Source organism: Lepidothrix coronata, unplaced genomic scaffold (assembly GCF_001604755.1).
Source record: "Lepidothrix coronata isolate B3197 unplaced genomic scaffold, Lepidothrix_coronata-1.0 Scaffold176, whole genome shotgun sequence".
Lineage (NCBI taxonomy): Eukaryota > Metazoa > Chordata > Aves > Passeriformes > Pipridae > Lepidothrix > Lepidothrix coronata.
Window position 1 is genome coordinate 1,979,053 of NW_016690356.1, and position 14,568 is coordinate 1,993,620.

At 48.5% G+C, this 14,568-nt stretch overlaps 1 protein-coding gene across 1 annotated transcript in view; it reads left to right on the forward strand.

The window, feature by feature from the left end:
- Window positions 1-383: 383 nt before the first annotated feature.
- Window positions 384-14,568, forward strand: part of LOC108504846 (chondroitin sulfate synthase 1-like) — a 34,223-nt gene continuing 20,038 nt past the window's right edge. The window contains exons 1-2 of the mRNA XM_017830332.1: window positions 384-477; window positions 9,440-9,935. Coding sequence (XP_017685821.1) covers window positions 431-477; window positions 9,440-9,935 — 543 coding nt within the window. The 5' untranslated portion in view covers window positions 384-430. The remainder of the gene's footprint in view (window positions 478-9,439; window positions 9,936-14,568) is intronic.

A 14,568-nucleotide genomic window follows, 5' to 3' on the forward strand; every position in this document is an offset into this window, starting at 1 on the left:
CGGCGGCCCCGCCACCTCGACGGCGTCCGGGCGGGGCCAGGGGCCGCACACGGCGCCTGTGCCGAGGGGCAGGGCCGGGGAGGCGGGCGGCCCCCCGCTCCCCTCCCTCCGCTTCCCGTCCCTGCCCCTTCCCCCATGGCGGCGCTGGGCGCCTCGGCGCGGCTGGCGGCGGCGGCGGCGCTGTGAGCAGCGGGGCCGGGCGGGCATGGCGGGCCGCGGCCGCCGCGCCTGGCTCAGCGTCCTGCTGGGGCTGGTGCTGGGCTTCGTGCTCGCATCGCGCCTCGTCCTGCCCCGCGCCTCCGAGCTGGCGGCGGCGGCGCGGCCCCACCGAGCCCGCCCGCAGGGCTGCCGCCCGCCGCCCGCCGCCGCCGCCGCCGCCCCGCCGCGCCGCCCCGGCCCGCCGGCTCAGAGCTTCCTCTTCGTGGGGGTCATGACGGCGCAGAAGTACCTGCGGAGCCGCGCCGTGGCCGCGCACCGGTGAGAGGGCGGGGAGGGGGCCGAGGGGCTGCGGTCGGGAGGGCTCGGCGGGGCTCGGGTCCGGCGGGCTGCCTTGGGCTGGGGTCTGTTCGGATGGGCTTGGGGTCGGGTCGGGTCGGGTTGGCTTGACTCGGCTCGGTTTGGCCACGTTGAGCTGAGCTGGGCTTGGCTCGGTTCGGTTCCATTCATCTGGGCTCGGCTCGATTCGGTTTGGCCACGTTGAGCTGAGCTGAGTTTGGCTCGGTTCGGTCCCATTCATCTGTGCTCGGCTCGGTTCGGCCGGGCTGGGCTCTGGGCACGGCCGGTCCCCCCGAGGGACGACCCCCCGGCCCGGGATGCCCTTGCAGCCGGGGTGTCCCCGCCGGCCGCGGGGACCGCTCGCCCTTGCCCAAGGCAGGTGTTCGCGATCCTCGGGGCACGCTCAGCCCCGGCTCTCCTCGCACCGTCCCGGGCGCAGGGAGGGAGCCCCGGGGCGCTGTCCGGGCGGGTGCGGGGTGCAGGAGAATCAGTGCCCCGAGCGCTCCTCCGCTGCCCGGGCAGGTCGGCGGAGATGCGAGGGGTCGAGGGAGTCGCATTGCCGCTCTCACAGGGTCTGGTTCAGCCAAGTGCTGCCTGGCAGGTGGCCCCAGCGGCTTTGCCTGAGGGTCAGGATGCCCCACAACAGCGAGGGGGCACCGACCGCTGGTCACCCAAGGGGGCACGGGCGTCAAAGTGCCTCGTCCCTCAGTGCTTCTGCCTTGGCACGGCTGCGCCTCGCTGGTGCAGTCCTTGGCTGCTGCTTCTGGGGAGAGCTGACAGCCTGATGGGAACAGTAATAAAGTTTGGAGACCGTTGTGACCATCTGGATAGGGAAGAAAAGACCACTGCACCAAGCCAAAAGCATGTGCTTGGGAATGAGACCCAGGAAAGGCATCTGGGAACAAAGAGTAAAACCCACCTTTGCTCGCCACAGCTGCTGCTGAGGCTGGACCAGGTAGTGAAAGAGCTTGGATGAGGGAAGTCAGCTTGGGTGAAGCACTCCAAGCGTTGGGCTGGTGGAGCTAGTGCAGGAACTGGGGGCTCAGAGCCGAGTGCTTGTTACCTGAGCACACCTATTTTTGGAGCAGGGACGATCTTTGTGCTGCTTGCTGTAGCCCGCGGCGTGGTCTCCAGCTGTAGCTGGGTATGGCCGTGAGTGCTAACAGGAATTCTGTCCAAAGCCTCGGCAGCATCAGGATAATCATCTCCTCTGTGAGAGACGTGTCTGTGGCTTTGGTGAAACACTCTGCTCTGCTGAAATATGCTGGAATATGCTTATTGCTCCGGCGTCCGCGCCAGCAGGCAGTGCTGGGAGGCTGCGCGGGAAGCCTGGCTTGGGAAATCTGAAAGAGTTAAGAGCTAAAATGTGAGCTCGGGTATAACCCCAGCTCTGGCTGAGCACTGCACAGCCAGCACCATCGGAGGAGCAGCCAGGAGCTCTGGAGAGGATCTTTAATAAAACATCCCCTTTAGTCTTGTGCTGGAACAAACCCTTCTCCGTCTCCTGCCTGCCCTGGCTGAAAAGTACTTGGCCCTGTTGGCCAATAAGTACAGGATGGCAAAACCGTGTATGATGGACCATCTCCATCTCCTCCTCTGCCCAGCTCTGGTTCCAGGAAATCTCTCTTTATATCAGCACCAAATGCAGTAAAATTGCTTAATTTGGGCAATCTGAGGTATATTGTCCACCAACTATGATTTTAATGGAAACTTAATTCCTTCTTTTAGTACTAGACTATAATTAAGTTACAGGGAGAACATGATTGGTGCTTTGAAATGGGTGAAAGAATCTGTTTCTTCAGGGTTATGTTCTTTTCATCACCATGTGGGATGGAGCATTTTGGATTGCAAATCTCATGCGCTGTGTAATTTACATTTACATACAGAGAGGCTGGAGTTGTGCTGGAACATCACGTAACAGGTTTTCTGGCAGAAGAGCTTGTCTAGCATCCATCAGATTTTGCGTCAAGAATTCAAGAAAGGGAAATTTATCACAATATTGTCCAGAGATTGATGTTATTTGGGGAGGAATTCGCTTTGCTGGTGTGGGAAGGATTCTCATCCCTGGTTTTGCCCGTGCTCGCTGAGCAGTCGCGTGCTGTGGCAGAGCTGGGTTTACAGAACCAGATCTGCAACATCTGCTCACACAAAACAATGGCTGAAGATGCAACTTAACAAATCCAGCTAATGGAACCGGGCTCCTTCAGCCCTTAGAAGGAGATCTGAGTATTGCTTTTTGCCACACAGCTATTTTGGTTTAACCTCTAGAGATGATGTCTGCTCTTGGAAAGGAGGATAAAGAGACACTTAGCAGTGTGGTAGGGCTAAATTCGTTTTTGTCACCTCTGTCGGTGAAAGAAATGAGCTAATGTCCTGGTGACAGGAAGACATCTTCGGGGGAAGGTAGGGAGGGGGGAAGAGGAAGACAAACCTGAAATCTTAAATGGCTTTTGATTGCCATGAAGTACTCAAGCAGACAATTGCTGGGATTACTACATTGACAAAGCATCCTGGTGAGCTGAATCGCTGGCACAGCCAGTGAAATGGGAAGCTGCTAGCAAGGCATTCCCGGGGTGGCAGCGTGTGCAGAGCCTTGATACCACGCTGAAAGGAATTAGGGATTCAGAGGCTGAATACCTCCAAATTGCTGTGGCTCAAAGGCCATTTACAGACACAGCTAAAAGGGACCGGAGCAGAAAGCATTTGCTGATCCTTGCTGCTGTGAATCCAGATAGGGTCTAAAAGAGGGGAAGCAATCCACTTCCTGAACATCAATCATGAGCAAAATGACCACTGCAAGGCAAATCAGGCCTGCTGGATTTTCGGGAGCAGCTGGCTCTTTGAAACAGTCGTGCTTTTGTAGTGTACGAGGCAGAGAATAAGCTTTAGATCTACAGGTTTTCGCAGAGCAGGTTTGCAGCCTCAGCGGTTATTGCATCTGACAGCCAGGTTAGCAGAGCTGCCCTTCCAGGAGGCCGGTGAAGCGCAGCAGCAGGAACTGCGGTGTCACATCACAGGACAAGGAATAGTCAGGAAAAGAGCCGGGCAGGAAGGAGTTAAAGTATGGCTGGGGTTCAGGGAAAGTGCAATAATATGTGCTAATGGCTTTGCAGTTGAGGGGAGTTGTCCTAAAAGAGCTGCGGGAAGGAGAGGATGGGAATAAGCAGGCTCCCAGAAGATTTAAGTCTGCTGTCTCAGGAACAGAAATATCAGGCAGTTAACCCATTTTCTTTTTTTTTTTTTTTTTTTTTTTTTGCGTAGCAACTAGATTTCCCGGGAAACGTGGCAGGAGAGTAGTGTGAATGCAGTTAATGGCGAGATGTCAGCGGCTGGCCTTTGGCAGTATCTCTGCAGGAGCACAGCCGCAGTACTGGGTTTGGGACAGTCCCCACGGCACCCTCCAGTGCCACGAAGACCATGAGTGATGCCCAGGGCTTGTGCTGAGCCATCCCTCTCCTGTGGCAGAAGGATGCCCTTTGGAGGCTCCATTTGCTGCCACACTGGTAGTGGTGGCTTATAGAAAACAGTGTGCACTGAAATCTAAATACCTGAGTGCTTGGAAAGGCTTAAGTGAAAGGCAGCCAGAAGGATTTGGGGTCTAAAGGAGTTCATATTATCTGTCTAAGCCTGCACTAGCTGCTGCAGAAGTGTAATACAAAACACATTGTTGTGCTGCTTTTGAATTCAGAGCCTGGGTGGAGGCTGTTGGGTGGCACTGGGGGTCATGTGAAGTGACTTTGAACATCGTGACATCGCAGTACGTGTTTTACTTCACGTGTGAATTGTACCACAGTCTTGCAATAGTGAGGGCTCGGTTCTGTCCTGCCCTTGTACCTTCCAGCAGAAACATGATGTACTTGGGCTTTCCGAGCAGTAACCTAAAATTTGCGAGAATGTTTAAGGAACAGTATGAAACAAATACAGTGAGAGCAGCTGGCATTGGTACGTGGGAGATAAGGAGCAACAAAGTCACCTACACACCCCACAATAACCACACGGCCCAAACCTCTGGGACACTTGGGCTTTGATCTTCGCCTGACCCGTTGACTGTTGGTGTGCCTATGGGTGATAGATCCATTTCTGTCCCTGCTTCCACAAGGAAGGTGGCTGGATATCCACGGGCAGAAAACTGGCATCACTTTAAATTGGAAGAGTTTAGTTCAAAGGACTCTTAAGAGCTGTAGAAGCTGCTTGGGTTCTCTGGTAAAGTTGCCCTGCAAAAACTTGGCAGGAGCTTTTCCTCAAAATCTGAATTCTGTAATGCAGATCTTAACGACAAGGTCTTTTAAATCTATCTGGAGATTTTAGCAAACAGCTTTTTTTGGTGACCTCTCATGATGGTCATGTGCAGTACCATGTACAGGAGCAGTGTGCTGGTTTCCATGCTCAGTTCTCCTGGCTGAGCTGTGGTTCATTGCTTCCCCTGCAGCGAGTGTTGCTGGAAAGATGGGACCTTGAAGTTATGCAAAACTAGCCCTAATACAACATGAAATTTAGCTGCATTCAAGACATAAGTCTTTTATGTCTGTTATCTTGCTGAGTTCTTCACAAATTATGATTTTCTTCAGCGTAATTATACAAGATGACTGTTTCTCAAAACTTTAAATGATTTCTCTGATCTCCTCTAAGGGATGTTCCTGAGCTGCAGACAAAAACTATTTTTTGTCACAGTGTTTAGCTTGGGTCTCTACAAAGGGAGCACTGTCTGCATAACACCACTGACTGTGCTTCTGCCGAGTCTGCAGAGCTGATAACAAAGCTAGGTAATACAAATAAATAATAAATACTGGAAACTCAAGAATAAAACATTCAAGATCTCTGCTCCTCCTGCTTCAAACTATGCTTTCTGAGTTTCTTTTTGAATGAAGAAATAAACTTACAACAACATTTGATGACTATGGTTGTGGTCACTTTTTAGAAGATATTGGGGTTTTTAGCACACTCAGTGTGCACAAAGTTTTCTGTATTTTGTGAATACCTGTACCAGCTGGGATAAAATCTTTTCACCCAGTTTGCTTGTGACTTGCTCAGATTAGGGTATATGTAGGGTATCCAGTGTGCAAAACCAGTTGAGGGGTGATAAAATTGATTTGATAGCCACCAATACTGGAGACTGATGTCCTCTGCTAAGAGCTTTCTCCTCAGGAAGCGTTACTGATTTTGTTTGTGTTTGTTTAATTTTCACTTTGATTTTCTTGCCAAAAGACAAGCTTCTGCTTTGTTAGAGTTCTGTACCTCTTGCATTGAGAGAAACCAGGTCACACACTGTTGTGCAGGTGTTTTACCTCCTGGGGAAGGTAATAGAGAACCTTGCTGTCCTGATTCATGCACATCCTCCTGTTTAGGCAGCAGATTCAGATTACACGGAGGAGATAAGGTTGGGATCTGTCAGAGCAGTTCAGTTGCTGGGTTTTTAAATGACCAGTTCAGGACATGTATCAGTTGTATTCAGAACCTGATATTTCTCCTTGGACGGAGTCAAAATGGCTTTGAGCTGACTGAGACCACCAGCAAGTGATCACTGCAGCCAAGGTGTTCTCTGCAGATGTAGATGCAGGAGTCTGGTGGCAGAAATGCTGTGTCCACATGTCCTTTAAACAGCTGAGGGTGACAGGGCAGTGCAGGGGAAAGAGAGCATCAAGTTTCAATAGAAACATTTTCCCTTGTTTTTTTTAATTATCAAACATACAGTTCTTTTTCAGATACAACCTACAAGTCTTATATTGGAGAACCCTTGACCAGGAAAGCAATGTCAATGGGTGCTGGTGGGGCCGCAGAGGTGGGGAGATGTTGAGACAAGAGCTCTGTGCTAAGGAGCTGAAGGGGTCAGGTTGCTGCCCATAACCTGAGAGCAGACAAGGTAAACGAGACTGGAGGTGGGAGGACAGGCAAGAAACGTAGGTGTTAACTCATTAATCTGTGGAGTTGCTGGTGATCAAGCCAGGTCTGATTCTTTGCAACGTCGGATAAAAAAGTTAAAAGCTGCTTTGATCAGAATTCGTCCTTGCATTTACCAGCCCTCGGTTCTGCTGTTATCAACTGGGGTCAGAAAAATGTGCTCGCAGTTCATCTTGCTGTCTGTGGTTTGGCTTCTTTGGCTGAGTGCAACAACATGTTTCCTGAGCAAACTGTTCTCTGTGTATTCTCTCCCCAGAAAAGGGCCGCAGCGAGCTGCGGCTCCGACGTGAGGAGCAGCCCGTGGTGACTCCATTGTTTCAGCCTCTGCCGAGCTGTGCTTGCGTTGACACAGACACTCGGGCCATTTTTCCATGTGGGAATGTGTTTTGCCCGCTTGGGTTCGAACAAATGCTCAAAGCCACAGTCACAAATAACACGTCGAGTTGTCTCATCCCAGAAATTGTGTTGTTGCAGGAAGTGAACAAAGGCTCAGTCAAGCTGTGCTGGGGCTTGGTCGATGTGGTTGATGTGGTTGACGTGAGATCCCAAGGCTGAAGTAACGTTTTGGTGCCGACCCAGGTCGCACACTGGTCCTTGGGGTGTGGTTATTGTTAGGACCTGGTCTTTCTGTCTGTGTTGTGCTCCTCACATATGAGGAATATATGGTTTACTCTCTGTTTTACTCCTGCTTTAATGTGAAACTTAAGTATGGCACAGACACACGGAAAGATGGGCTCAAACTGGCTTTAATTTGAGGGTTTTAGGGCAATGAGAAGGCTGGGAATCAAACATGCCAGGGTTTATGGATGTACATGCATTTTGTTCCCTCTGCATTGACTGGGAATTCTTCTCTTGACAATACTTTGTGGGTCCTGAGGTGAGGGTACCTAGGTGGAGAGCAGGGAGTAAATTTAAGCTGGGAACCAACAAAATGGGTGGTGGTTTAAAAAAAAATTAAAAAAATAGTTGAAGACAAATCCTCATGAATCCAGAAAGGAGCTACAGCCTGGAGTGATAGAAAACACCCTATGTTGTCCATAGATTGTATTCATTACAAAGGCAGATCTTTCCGGATATGGAGAGCAAGTCTGAAAATTCATTGTTTGCTTTTGAATAAAAAAATCAATAAACAGAAATTTCCATAAGGCTTTAGCTAATAACTAGTCCTGAGTCCATCCAAAGCTCCCTTGGGAACTGCTTGCAGTGAATGAAATTTTTCAGTAGCTTCTTCTGCCTTTTCTTTCTGTGAGATTAAAATTGAAATGCATCAGGTACCTTTAACAAAGAGAAGTCTTTTAAACTTAGATTGGGGGTTGGTATGGGAAGAGCCGTAGATGATTTGTATGTTGAGTGTGGGTGTCAGAAAATAAACAGCAGAACTTCCTTAATGATTAGTGAAAGGTCAGGATATGATCATGTCACGTTTAAAAGGGGCAGCTTTCCGTGCTTTAACAGGATATGACTTATAACCAGTAGTACTGTGCATTAATTGCATGACTGATGATTAAAAACCTCATCACCTCTACTGTGAAGTCAATGGGAATGTTCCTGTTTGCTTCACTCTGTGCTCTTTGGGAAGCTGGGATCTAAACTTTTCCTACGAAACACTACCCATGGCAGTAAGAAATCCAGAAGACAAAGCTTTTAAAGTAATTGGGTGATATTAATTACACACAGCTCAATTAGTGTGAAACTGTTAAGGTGTCAAAGTTGATGTTTACGTAGGTCTAATTAAATACCTTTGTGTTTTCTGGTGGAGCTTAAGGAACAATTCTTCTGAAATATATTTGTGTTTCAGACTTTCTGCTCAGATTTTGGCAAGAAACCTGTGCTGACAGGCATCTGGTCAGAGTGACAGTGATGCATTGAGGGAATACTGTGTCCTTTACCTTGAGAGTGTTTTCAAATTCACCTTTAGGTTATATTCTGAGCATAGTCACCAAATATAATTATAAAATATTCTCCCCCTATACAAAAAGGGGCAAAACTTGTTGGTTTACCAATGAAAATAGTTTTCTATGAGGGATATGTGGTCTCTGGTTTTTTCCCCCAGATAGAATCTCAGAAAATAGTACTGAAAGCTTAAAATTAATAATTTTTAGGGCAAGGCTGTAACAGTTACATGACTGAAAATCCTCCCTGGAGGAGACAGTGTTCTGCAGTCTGCCTTGAGGAATCATCCTGCAGCTCTTCCTGCCATATAAGTGACCCAGTTTGCCCACACAGATGGGTTGGATTTGTCAGAGGAGCACGGAAGGTGTGGAGCAGATGTTGTCTCTGTGCTGCTTTGTGCAGAAAAAGCTCCTCTTCTGTGATGTTCCTCTCCACTAAAATCTGGAATGAATTGTCTGGCAAGCTGCTGGAGGTGTGAGTGTTGGCAGCACCATGTTATTGTGGGAGTTACATGTTTTACAGGCATCTTTTAGGACTTGACTGGTATGGGCAAACCCACCTGAGGTTACTGTTCCTCCATGTTCCCTGCTTTGCTTCTTCAGGCAGCATCTGGAGAAGCTGCTGTTTGGTTGCTTTTGCATGGGATACCGATTCCTTGCAAGTTCATGTGAATTTACTCTCTGGAAGTCAGTGCTTCTGAGTGCACATTTGAGCTTTTGGAGAGGCTTAGACGGAATGGAAGGTGGAAATGATGCTGAATAACTTGCAGGGAAGCTTTGAAAGTGTTAAATCCAGTTGTATGTGAACTGTTTGTCCATACTGGCTCGGCCCTGTATTTTGTGGCCAATATTAGTTAGTCCAAAACTGAATGTGCATAAGAAATCCTACCTTCCACTGGTGAACTGCTACTATCAACTACTTTTCTAACATGTGGAGGTGCAAAAATGATATTCAGATGCTTGTCATAGCAGAACTTTTTGTGTGTTGTACCAGTTGCTCTGGGTGCCATGTCCTCATTTGTGTGGTAAAAAATAACCTTTCAAGGCGTTTATAAAGACAATTTTTAAAGCAGATGAGGTGCAGTCTCTGATAGCACTCTCTGCCTGCCCTGGTTTGCATACTTAATTAGTCCTTCTTGTCTTTTTCAATCTAGAACATGGTCCAAAACCATTCCTGGCAAGGTTGAGTTCTTCTCCAGCGAGGGTTCGGACACCTCTATTCCCATCCCCATCGTGCCGCTTCCAGGTGTAGACGACTCTTACCCACCCCAGAAGAAATCTTTCATGATGCTCAAATACATGCATGACCACTACTTGGACAAATACGAATGGTTTATGAGGGCTGACGATGACGTTTACATCAAAGGGGACAAACTGGAGAACTTCCTCAGGAGCCTGAACAGCAGCGAGCCGCTCTTCCTGGGACAGACCGGGCTCGGCACCACGGAGGAGATGGGGAAGCTGGCGCTGGAACCAGGCGAGAACTTCTGCATGGGGGGGCCAGGAGTGATCATGAGCCGGGAGGTGCTGCGGAGGATGGTGCCCCACATCGGCGAGTGCCTGCGGGAGATGTACACGACCCACGAGGACGTGGAAGTGGGGAGATGCGTGCGGAGGTTTGCGGGAGTGCAGTGCGTGTGGTCCTACGAGGTAAGGATGAGGAACGTGCTTTGGGGGAGGTAGAGGGGAGGGTGGGAGAGGCTGCAGCAGGGGAGTGCTGTTGTACATAGCAGTTCCTCCAGCCCTCGCCTCCCTTTGCAGCTTGACCACCCAGCTGTACAGTTTCTACACTCTTTGTTTCCTAGAAGTGTCAGGAAAGACCTACGGAAATATGGAAGTGCAGCGCTAAGGGAAACAGAGTTGGACACGAGGCACATGAGGGATAGGGGAGGAACATTCATCATTCGTAACAGATATGTTTATTTAGACAGAAAGGGAATAAACTTAAATCAAAATGGCCACGACTGCCTGCAGTCCTGACTGCCCAAACCTCTTTTATCTTCTTTAGCTTGTCATGGTGCGAGCGTGGAAAATGGATGATACAATTACCGTGTTTCTTACCGCAGTGGAAATGTGTGAGGCTGACAGATGTTTGCCCTGACACTGACAGTTTTTTCCCAAACTAGAGATGTCTCCTGGTGGCTGGCACTGTCACCCTGCACAGCCCATATCTGCTGCTGCCCTGGGGACTTGCTGGCAGCCCCACATGCTTGGCAGGTCTTTGATGTCAGCAGAGACAAGCCACCACTCTTGGTGATGGCTTTGGACGAGCCAAAACTTATGGTCTGCCCACACTGATATGGCTGCAACTTTGGCATTTGGGGGAAAAAAACCCTGAGAGTCCCAGCCTGCTTGTGGCAGAGTCTCCTGCTGCTGTTTGCTGGGGGCTGGCAGCTCCTCTCAGGGGTGAGAGGGTCTTCTCCTGCCTGGGTGTGCTGGGCTTTTTGAATCGAGTCCTGGGTGTTTGCAGACTGTCTGATTGAAAACACTTACAGGGCTTGAGCTGCAGTTTCACCAGAGCGAATGCCAGTAGGTCTGTCATAGAACTAAGGGAGAAGCTGAAAGCAGAAGAGAGGGTGAACAGGTTTTGTACACAAACATTTATGACTTGACGCAACTACCGCTTTGTCCTTTTATGAGATGTGGTGAAGGGGGGGATTCTTCTGCCCGTGTGACAGGAGCTGTGGTCACAAACGATGACAGATATTGCTGCTGAGCTGCTCTCTCACTGGCGAAGACTTGTGTTCAACTTCTGACACTGAGTTTTTGCCCCTGAAAGCTGTTGCCTCGTTTCAGTTCACAGTTCAGTGACAGGAAAGCCTCTGAGGAGGGGGAAGGAGGTTTCCAGCTGCAGTAATTCATTCATATCTTTTGTGCCTAGAGATTTTCTGGACTTACAGTGTCTCTCCACGTTCCTTGCTTTCAGACCTGGAACTAGTTTATGTATTGCCAGCATTGTGGTTAGAAGTTTGTAAGGAGTCAGTAACTTTTTCCACAGTTTTTAGCCGCATAAAATTTTTTCTCTAGACATTCAGAGTTGAAATAACTTCTGCTGTGAGTGCCTGTACCATGTGGCATTTGATTAAGTTACTGAAGGTTAACATTTTGGTTCTACTTAAACTGGCAGAGCTCTCCTAAATTCAGTATGATCAAATGTTGGATTGAAATAGCTAATGACAGCACACAACTGCACTAGGAATGCTGTCTGACAGAAATAGATGGGGCTTTTCTCAAAATCAGTTTTGTTTGATCAGCTTCTGTTAAATTATCCCTAGTGCTGGATTCTCCTGAGTGCCATGAATTACTTAAAATTGGTTTGTGTGAAGTGTATAAAGTGTAGGATGTTCAGAAGTAACCCAAGAGTGTGAGATGTTAAGGCTCAGCTGTTTGGGGAGGAGGGAAGAGTTTCAGTGATGAAAGCACTCTGCTTCTGCAAGGAGTAGGTCCACTCTCATTTACTTGTGGCTTTTCACTTTAAAAACCTGTCATCTTTTCCTTTTTTTTTTTTTCTTTTTGATGTGGTCCTCTCATTGCCCAGACAACTAGATGAAATGTGCCTGGCATTTTATTTCAGATAAAGCAATAGCTGTGTGAAGTAACACAGCTGTCGTAACAGCTGTGTTGGGAAAGCCTGGTGTAAAAGCGACATTTTCCGTGTCTTGTACGTTCACGAACATCAAGTAACAGGCCACTGGAAGTGAATTGCAGAGCGTTGTATTTCAGTGAGCTCCTGATGGAGGAAAAGGTTTATCTGTGCCTGCTCTGCTGGGGCAGAGCCACCAGATCCCTCACAATTCCCATGGAAAGGGAAGCCGCGACGGCACGAGGCTCAGCAAACAAAGCGGCGTTGGCCTCAGAAAACCCAAACCTCAAACTTCTCCTTTGCAGCCTGCGCTTCCTATTCTGGAGAGGCTCAAGTGGCAGCACAAACGAGGAGCTCAGGGCTTTTCAGTCACCCCCCAGCTCGCTGGTTTTAGTCCGCAGCATCTCAAACGTGGAATGCGCTGCTGGACCTCTCTGCGGGTGGCTTTTCCCCTGCACTGTTCTTGTGGTGGGCTCCCTGCCCAGAACCGTTTTACTCATCTACATGACTGTCACTGCCCCCTTTCTCCGATTTTTAGGATCCCACAATGTCTTTACTGTGCTGCTCATCTTCCCTGGCCCTGGTGTTGTGCCCAAATGCATCACCAGGCCCGGCTCTGTGTGTTTTTTCTGCTCGCAGCAGTCTGTCTCAAAACCCCTTTTTTCCCCCCCTTCCTGTGTTTCTGTCACTGCTCTGCTCTCCGCGGTGCCTCTTAGACCACTTCATTAGTGGCACCGGTTATTGCCCGTTTCAAGACTTGTAAGGATTTGTTCACACTCTTCCTGCCGTCAGGAGCTTTTCAGCAAATACAGTAGAGGAATTGACACCAGGATTCTTTGGACTTCCTGTGTCATCTCACCCCAGAAAAGAGGCAGCAACAGCCTGTGCAAGCTTGAGAACCGAAGCTCCCTGGGCTCTGGGGAGCTTCATTTAACCCCCCAGGCTGCTGCTCCAGGAGCAGTTTACTGCCCATGGTGGATTTTAGGCTCCTGTGACCAGGCTCGTAGCGGTTGCCCTATTTGACACAGGTCGAGTGAGTCACTGATGAGACATGCCCGTTAAATGTGAGTTCTTTAGGGCAAGGATTATCATCATTGTAAAAACAAAGCCGAGGCTTTCGTTGCTGTTTGACAAATAGCTGTAAAACTCAGTGCTCTATAGGGTGGAGCAGCCAAGACCAGAGGTTTCATGCAGCAAACTGGAAGAAAAAAGTAATGAAAAGAATGGAGCTGTGAAATCTCAGAAGTTTACAGAAGGGAGCTCGAGGCTCTGTGAAGCAATGTAGAGTGTGATCATTCCTCCTAAGGAGGACCAAAGGCTTGTACTGAACTTGCTCTGGAAGTGAAGTGATTCTGCATTTCTAGTGAATGTTGGTATTTTGGACCTCTGGCACACTTGCTGTGTGCTTTTCTCAGAAAAAATTTACATACTTAAGTCTCCTTCCTTCTCCTCTTGACTTTCACCAGTAGTTCTCCCAGTTCATCTTGCATGGATCACGGGGACATAGAAGTTTTGTTTTCTCCTGCACTGCCATGTGGTGCCATGTGTGGTCTTGGCAATTCAACCTGAGAACAAGTTTCAGTTTTGAAGATAAGCTCTCTCATTTGTGATTTGAACCATCCCAACATATTGCTGACCTCAGTTTTCATTTTGAGTCTGATATTTCCTCTAAATGCACCTGAATTACGAAGCCATCGCTGTGTAGCTTGGTTTTGTTTCAGTCTTATTTCGTAGCTTCTGCTGAATATTGTTCTAATTTATGTTAAATATCTTCACAACTTTAATACAAGCTCTTCGTAGCTGCTAAAAATCATGGTAGTGCTGATATATCCCATTAATTTATTCACTAATAAAGCTCTTCTGACACACACTGCTTTTAGGTGATGCTGCTTTGTGTCTTGCAGTGCAGCAGAAAGAGCTGGATCTCACAGAGTGGCTTATTCTACCTCTAATTGCTGGTGTAAATGCCCAGTTGTTTTCTCTGGTTTTCCTTCTGTTCTCATTGAGGCTGTGGGAGAAATTAGGTAAGAAGCAGCCAAATGTGTCTGTGTGGAGGTGACACAAGTACTCTTAAATACCCTGAAATGAGACAGGATTTTTTATGATATATATGGAAAAGAAGGTATGACAAAGGCAGCAATCACATCAGGAAACGTGAGCATCAAGGTCCAACCTTCTGGGCGTTGGTGAAGGAAAAAGTGGGGCAGTGGTGACTGGGGATAGCAGGGGTCTTCTGGGAGAAGGGGGGTTTGAATTAACATTTTGTGTGGTCTTTCATTTGGAGTAATTGAAGATAATTGCTACTGTGAAATTCACTGAAGTTAGGAAAGCCCTTAAAGTGCACATTATATCTGCCAAGTACATTGGCAGTGCCAGAATGTACCGTTTCTGGAATGGACTCTCCCACGGGCAAAACTGAAGTTTATGGCTTTCAGTAAGACAGCCAGAAGTCAAAAAAAGATGAAAGTCCTGCTGTGATTGATCAGATCTGAAACACTGGGAAGAGGTGCAGCTGCTAACAGCTAATGTGCAGTTCCTTTGCTTTATCCTCTGAGAAAACCTTTCTTCATTATCAAAAAAAGGAGATTAATCCTGTCGTAGGTGGCTCGTGTGGCACACTGTATGCAGTGGCTGCTGCAGCATCTCAGAGCAGGGTGTGAAGAGGTGCTGGGCAGGGTGCTCTGAAGCACCTTGGTTCTC